Source organism: Pteropus vampyrus, unplaced genomic scaffold, assembly GCF_000151845.1.
Source record: "Pteropus vampyrus isolate Shadow unplaced genomic scaffold, Pvam_2.0 Scaffold118, whole genome shotgun sequence".
In the NCBI taxonomy this organism is placed as follows: Eukaryota; Metazoa; Chordata; class Mammalia; order Chiroptera; family Pteropodidae; genus Pteropus; species Pteropus vampyrus.
In genome coordinates this window covers 912,514-919,854 of record NW_011888899.1, presented here as the reverse complement: position 1 = coordinate 919,854, position 7,341 = coordinate 912,514, and the positions used below count along the sequence as shown (strand labels likewise).

Genomic DNA, 7,341 nt, shown 5'->3' with positions numbered 1-7,341 from the left:
TCGGTGCTAATTCTAGAAGGCCATTAAAACCCTCATGGTGCTGGGAGGGACCGCGGTGCTGTATGTCCGAAATAGGTAAACTGTAATTAAGAAGTTATGGATGATTTGATCACACTCTTGTGTATTTGCTCCTGTTGTAATGTGAGCAGATTAAAATCGTGTAATGGTTAAAGCTATGTCATCATGCAAACATTTATGGCAACTTCCGCAAATTAATTTGAACTGTAAACGTTCCCTAATGAGATGATGTCCTCTGTAACCGGGAAGGACACTGCTTGCTTCTTGTATTTGAACGGTTGCCGAGTGTACGCTGTGCCCTTCCCGAAGCAGCAGCGTCTCCGAAGCTGATCACTGGAAGTGAAAGGGGCATTTCAAAATGACCTTGACGAGGACAACGGACGGCGACTGATGAATTCCGGGAGTCTGGCACTGATAAGAAACTGAAAGCATACCAACATGGGTGTCAGAGGCCAGCCATTCAGAAATAAAGGGGGGGACTGCAGCTCCTGAGTCGCGCTTGTCGCGTTTTGGGTCAGTTTTGTGGTGGGTATTTCGTCCCCTTTCCCTTCCCGCTGGCACGCTGGCTTGTGTGCGGGGCCCACACAGTCCGCTCCCCGCCCACCGGTCAGACCTGGCTTCTGAGACCAGCTGGGGCGAGGAGGCAGGGTGCTCCTCGGCGCTGCTAAATAGCGTCAAGTTAGCGTCAACCGCCGTGGCCCCCGCACGGCTACGTGTCGCCCTGACGCCCGCACTGCTGTGCCAATGCTGAATACCCGCCTAACGTCAAAGGCAGTGCTTTCCAAGGGATGCGCTTTGCTATCAGAAGGCTTCGTAGAGTGTGTTGAACACCAAACTGCTCGTGTTAGTAAGTGCCAGCCAAAGACCCTAACGCCTATCATTACGTGCCCGGCCCCCTCCCTGCAGTTCTGTGTCAAAGCTGGTACCAGTGGCCATGTGGGTGTCAACCCGCTGCGCCGAGCAGAGCGGGCCTGGGGTTGCGGCCCAGGATGCGAGCCACCGCGTCCCGCAGCTGCCGCTCACGCAGCTCCCCGCCCGGCTACTGTTCCCTACTTTCCGCTTGCGCGTCTGCCCCCGCCTCGGCCCCTTCGTGCGCCCCGAGAACCGCCCTGGCATCTTGAAATTGCTGGTACTCGGACACCAGGTCGTGGATGTTGGCTTCGGCCTCCACGAACTCGTGCACGTCCATCCCTTCGCCCGTGTACCAGTGCACGAAGGCCTTCCTCCTGAACATGGCCGAGAAGTGCTCGCGGACCCGGCTGAACAGCTCCTGGATGGCCGTGTTGTTGCCGATGAAGGTGGCGGCCATGTTCAGTCCCGGGGGCGGGATGTCGCACACGGCCACCTTCACGTTGTTTGGGATCCACTCCACGAAGCAGCTGCTGTTCCTCGTCTGCACGGCCAGCAGCTGCTGGTCCACCTCCTTGGTGGACATCCTGCCCCGGAAGATGCAGGCGGCCGTCAGGTAGCGGCCGCGCCGCGGATCGCAGGCGGCCATGGCGTTGCGGGCGTCGAACATCTGCTGGGTGAGCTCGGCCACCGACAGGGCGCGGTACTGCTGGCTGCCGCGGGCGGTGAGCGGGGCGAAGCCGGGCATGAAGAAGTGCAGGCGCGGGAAGGGCACCATGTTCACGGCCAGCTTGCGCAGGTCGGCGTTGAGCTGGCCCGGGAAGCGCAGCGACGTGGTGATGCCGCTCATGGTCAAGGACACCAGGTGGTTGAGGTCGCTGTAGGTGGGCGTGGCCAGCCGCAGGGTGCGGAAGCAGATGTCGTAGAGGGCCTCGTTGTCGATGCAGAAGCAGGCGTCGGCGTTGTGGATGAGCTGGTGCACGGACAGCACCGCGTTGTAGGGCTCCACCACCGTGTCCGACACCTTGGGTGACGGCATGACGCTGAAGGCGTTCAGGATGCGGTCCGGGAACTCCTCGCGGATCTTGTTCATGAGCAGCGTGCCCATCCCGGAGCCCGTGCCGCCGCCCAGCGAGTGGGTCAGCTGGAAGCCCTGCAGACAGTCGCAGGCCTCGGCCTCGCCCCGCACCACGTCCAGCACGCGCTCCAGCAGCTCCGCGCCCTCCGTGTAGTGGCCCTTGGCCCAGTTGTTGCCGGCCCCAGAGTTGCCTGTGGCAGACGGGGCTCCTGTCACCTTCTCGGAGTGGGGGGAGGGGCGGGAGGGAAGCGCGCCACCGGGAGGGCATCCCCATCTCGTCCCGGTGGAGCCTTCCGGAAAAACCTACCGTGGATGAAACTGTCCGGTTGGAAGAGGGCCCCCAGTCTGCTGGACCGGATGCTGTCCATGGTCCCCGGTTCCAGGTCCACGAGGACGGCGCGCGGCACGAACTTCCTACCTGTGTGGAGGAACGGGAGGAAGTCAGCAAGCTGTTGCTCTCCTGGAAGTTAACGTTTCATCCAGTAGAACCTTGTGATACTGGATCCAAAAAAATAAAAAATAAACATTCTAGAAGCTGTCTTTGGTGGAAGGATTTGAAGCCATAATCGGCCCCAACGACAATCACACAAACCTATAAAATATAGCTTAACATTTCTTTTTCTAGCATTGTTTTGTTCTGTTGCCAATAACAGAGATTCTGCTCCTATTGGAAATAATTCTGGTTTTCACTTTAAAACCAAAAAGGAGGGTTGGTGCCTAACCTGCTCATGCCGAGACATGTACCCCCACTTAGTGACTTCCTGGCCAGTCCCTGCCCTCGTCCCTCGTTGCTCCGCCTGGACCCGGAGCCCCACGTCCTACCATGGGCCTCGTTGTAGTACACGCCGATCCTCTCCAGCTGCAGGGCACAGTCCCCAACGTAGCTGCCCACTGGGTCGATCCCATGCTCCTCACCAATCACCTCCCAGAACTGCAAGCAGAAGGGGGAGGGTAAGTGGGGAGAGACCCCAAAAAGGCCGTTTGGCTCCAGCAAGTTCGCAGGTGAAGCAGAAGGGCAAATGAGCCAGGCCGCGTCCCTGGGTCCCCCTGACTGACCCCGAGATACCCCTTTTGGTCCTTTTCATAAAAGCCATCTCTGTGACATTAGTTCACTGTGCCTCTGCTGAGCATGAACGTGAAGACTGCATTTTATGCCTACTCGATCCCCTCAAATGAGATGTCAGTCAACACAGACTGTTTGGTTAGGTTTTGCTCTTGTCGGGTCCCGGCCCCTGTGTACACTTCTGCTGTCATTTTAGATTTTCACACCGGACAGTGCGTCTCTAACTTCACCTGAGAGCGCTTCACGCTAGTCAAGCATAGATCCTGTGACGTGAGCATAGACACCTCCTCTGACTTCACAGTCGTCTCCCTTCACTTTGGAGATTGATTTTCATGCCGCTTTCCCAAGGCCCATCCTTATGGCATCTGTGCACGATTTAGGCAGTGTACGTCTTCACCGACCAGAGAGGCACGCGGTTCAAAATCATGCACAGCTCGCTCTCGTAACTGCGTGGAACAGGTTACACTCCTGACCGCATATACAGTGTTTATTAACATAGCTGTGAGCCAGGCTCCTGGCATGGAAACAGTAACCGAGGTGGCTTCTTGCCATTGCCCTGGAGAAGCACCGAGTACAGGGCCGTGAAGTCCAGCCAGCCCTTGCACATGACGGCTCTGGTCATGCTCTCCTCAACAAGTCCATCTACAGTAAAGCACCAGGCTGCGGAAGAGTAAAGTTGTTCTGTGGTACCACAAACTAGGTGGGACTTAAACTTCTTACGGCCCCACATAATAAGTAGTCGCCAGGGCTCTAACCAGCAGGCCACACGGTTCTGGTGTAAGAGCTCAGACCCTGTGGAGACCCGCACAGCCTCGCGGTCCTCTCTCCGTGTTATCGTCCAGCTGCAGAGCCTCGACTTCTCTGCGAGTGTCAGTGCTGACGCCTTATCTCTGGCATGGGAGGAGGATGGCTTCTCTTCAAGCAGCAACATTCTCTGCCCCTGGTTGGAAGCACCTGCATTCAAAGACTTCACTTTTTGCAGAGTCGCGTTATTCACAATGGCCAAAAGTTGGAAACCATCCGAGAGTCCATTCAGGAATGAATGGATAAATAAAACGTGATGTATCCGCACAAAGGAATATTATTCTGCCAGAAAAAAAGGAAGGCTATTCTGACCCCTGCTACCACAGAGATAAACCTTGAAAACATTATGCTAAGTGGAACAAGCCAGGCACAAAGGACAAGTACTGTGTGATCTCGCTTGCAGGAGGTCCCTCGAGGAGTCAAGATCGTAAAGACAGAGAGTAGGTGGGTGTCACGGCTGGGGGAGGGGAATGGGGGTTAGTGTTTCGTGGGGACAGAGTTTCAGCTTTGCAAGATACACTGAACGATACACGTAAAAATGGTTAAGATGGTAAATTTTATGCTGTGTGTTTTACTATAATTAAAAAAAAATTTCGAAGACAGTTTTAATATCGCTCAGGCTTGTAATTTCAAAATAGCGGTGAGAACAATCAAGTGACTGTTATACTCAGCACTTGGTTATCTTAAAGTGAGGGTGGGGGCCCTTGAGCTCTGCCATCCGGGGGACGAAAGCTCATTTATATTCCAGAAGGTATATTTAATTCTTTCTACTACCGTACCCGAAACTTTTAGGTTTACCTCTTTACTTTTCTGTTGCATATTAAGTGGAAAAGTAGCTGATCTTTTTTAACTTTATAACAAACTACGGGAGGGAAAGATATCATAGTGATATAGTGTAAGAAGTTTCCCAACAAGTACTGGAAAACTATTTTGAGACAAATTACTGTTTTTAGACAGGAAAAGTTCATTGCTTAACATAAAAAAAGTAAAAATGGTCAACGTGTATTATGCACATGTATTATGCACAGGGATGAAATTAATATGAATTAAATGAACCTTTAAGCCTTTACCACGTCTTGTGTCTCTCTGATTAAAGGCATTGTTTAAATAAATCAAACATTTAGCAAGTGCATGCAGTCTGCTAGGCCCATTGCCTTCCCTGCTAACCCAGGGTGTTTTCTTAGCTGGCGGCACCGATGGCCGTGGTACAGCCAGTACCGGTAACCCGATTGTCCTTACCTTGGATCCGATCTGGTTACCACACTGGCCAATCTGAATGTGCACAATTTCACGCATCCTTGCTTGGCGCCCAAGTGTACGGTCTCCCTGGGACCCTCAGCCTCTGCAACAGCCGCCCTTCAATGGTGTGAGCCCAGTACAACTCTGGTCTGCAGTGATGGGACCAGCTGACCCTCCCAGTGCGACTCGAGGGTGTGTCCAGCCCAGAGGCCCAGTCCTCCCCCTTCTCTGCTCTCTGCCTATCATCCTGGCGATGGGGGTTTTTTCCTCTCCCAATAAAGAAGATGCCCAGTCATTTCCTCCAGTTCAAGGCCCAAAGCTGCCTTTGCGCACGGTGCCCAGAGGTCCCCACCGGGTGTGGGGGGCCCTGGGCTCCCAGCTGGTGAGGCACGGGGTGTCACAGCCGACCGGGACCACCCCCAGTGAGCTTCCCTGTCTGAGCCACTGATGTCGTTAGAAGTCCTGTTGTCCAAACCCATCACTTGACAGATGAGGCCATGCATGATATCCCAGAACGTGACAAGTCTTCACCACAGTCACACAACTAGCAGGACATCTCCCCACCCTCACCTAAGGACCTGTCTTCAGCCCGTTTCCTAAGGAGTGGCCTGAAAGCCACTGGTGGCACCAGGTGACTTTGGGGGGACGTGGGTGGACAGTTTTTATGTTGCATACCTCGATGTCGATAGAAAAAAATAACTAGTTAATAGTAAACTGGTAAGAAGATAAAGTTTCCTTTCTGAACTTGGCCAAAATTGTGACGGCGACAAGTGATTCTCAGGAGTGTGAGAAACCAAGAGATGAATCTAGGCTCCGTGGACCACACCAAGGCCTGTGCCAGCCTGGCCTCAGACGCCGCCCCGTCCCCTCTCCAAACTCGTCCTCCCAGGGCCTGTGCTGGGAGCAGACCGGGACACGGAAGACGTCTGCGCGCCGGACCTCAGGGCCACGGCCTGTCCCGTGCCGTCCTGTCTGCACCTCACACGTGCTCGCCGCGCCCGCCCCACAGTCCCCGCTCGTCCCCAGCTGCTCTGTCGCTGCCCTGCACAGCCTTCTGCTGGGGCCCAGGCCCGGCCGTGCCCTTGGCATCCTTCCTGGTCCTGGGTACTGGTCCCCTTTGCTCTGCCCCGTTGCTGGGGGCTTCTTGCTGGCCATTGGTTTCCTTTCACAGACCACGGGTTCTTCGAGAGCCAAAAGGACCCCCAGCCGCACTTCTTGAAGGCGTCCTGCCCGCAGCCCACCCCGCCAGCGGCACAGGGCCCCGGAGGTGCGGGTGCCTGGCAGGCTGAGCCACGTCTCAGTCCCGAAGGCTCGGCACACGGGCGCCACACCCGCAAGCATCTGCTTCCCACGGCCTCTCCTGCGTTCGCCAGGCACCCCAAGATGGGCCCCATTCACTGAACAGCTGCCAACGGGGACCTGCCATATGCCGGGCATGCACGGGGAGCTGGGATTCGGGACTGGAGACCGGTGCGGGCAGCCCCGGAGGTCCCTGAGCTGTCCGTGGGGCTGGCTGGCTCAGGAAGAAACCATCGTCTCCCCGGATGTGGATCCAAAGGCAGGACGGAACTGGTCTCAGCCCTGGAGTCCCCGGGCAGGCCCTTGACCGGATGGCGGTGTGGGCTGCGGGGGCTGCCCGCCTCTACCCGGTGCCCTCCTGACCTCAGGCCTACAGGCCCCAGGGGGTCCCGAGACGCAAGGTCAGCCACACAGGCAGGAAAGTCGGAATGAAGGACTTTCGGGGGACAGCGGGGGATGGCCTCTACTGACTCCCAGACAAGCTCACCCGGACAGCACAGCAATTGAGCCGGGTGCCAGAGGAGAAAGCCAGAGGTGGGAAGGGCTTGTCCCTTGGAGATCGGCACCAGGACAGCTCCTGACTGACACCGTCCAGCGACCTCATGGGCCACGTGACCCCGAAGAGCTCCGCATGACCCTGGGTGGGCCCTGGACCAGAGAAAGGTCACTGTAAGGGACACTGCTAGGACAGCAGCAGACGTTTGAATGCAGACTGTGTGGGTTGGGTAATGTCTTTGCATCCATGTTCTAGTTCCTAAATATGATGGGGCGGGGGCTATGAAAATAGAAACCCCTGTTTTAAGGAGGTACGGTGACGCATTCAGGGTGGAGAGCGAGGCAAGCCTGGCACGTGCGCCCACGGGGGCATCTTCCCGCACTCGGGAACACTTAGAGAAGTGACCACGTGCTCCTCAGATGCTGCTGGTCCAAACCCTGCCACCCCTGCCAGTGAAGACAAGAAAGTGTAAATTCAAGAGGAAGAAATTCGCAG

At 55.9% G+C, this 7,341-nt stretch overlaps 1 protein-coding gene across 1 annotated transcript; it reads right to left on the bottom strand.

Annotated features, from left to right (window-relative positions):
• Positions 1 to 696: 696 nt before the first annotated feature.
• On the bottom strand, positions 697 to 5,190 carry TUBB1 (tubulin beta 1 class VI). The gene is made up of 4 exons (XM_011366020.2): positions 5,052 to 5,190; positions 2,768 to 2,876; positions 2,253 to 2,363; positions 697 to 2,136 (listed from the first exon to the last, which is right to left on the bottom strand). The coding sequence occupies exons 1-4, from the start codon at positions 5,106 to 5,108 to the stop codon at positions 1,058 to 1,060; spliced, it is 1,356 nt and encodes a 451-aa protein (XP_011364322.1). The 5' UTR covers positions 5,109 to 5,190; the 3' UTR covers positions 697 to 1,057.
• Between the last annotated feature and the right edge of the window lie 2,151 nt (positions 5,191 to 7,341).

Excerpts from the sequence above, each read along its gene's own strand:
- TUBB1 (XM_011366020.2), bottom strand. The coding sequence starts at position 5,108 with ATGCGTGAAATTGTGCACATTCAGATTGGCCAGTGTGGTAACCAGATC. Across the intron at positions 2,877-5,051 it reads GTAACCAGATCGGATCCAAG|TTCTGGGAGGTGATTGGTGA; the intron begins GTAAGGACAATC and ends TTCTGCTTGCAG. Across the intron at positions 2,364-2,767 it reads GTACTACAACGAGGCCCATG|GTAGGAAGTTCGTGCCGCGC; the intron begins GTAGGACGTGGG and ends TCCTCCACACAG.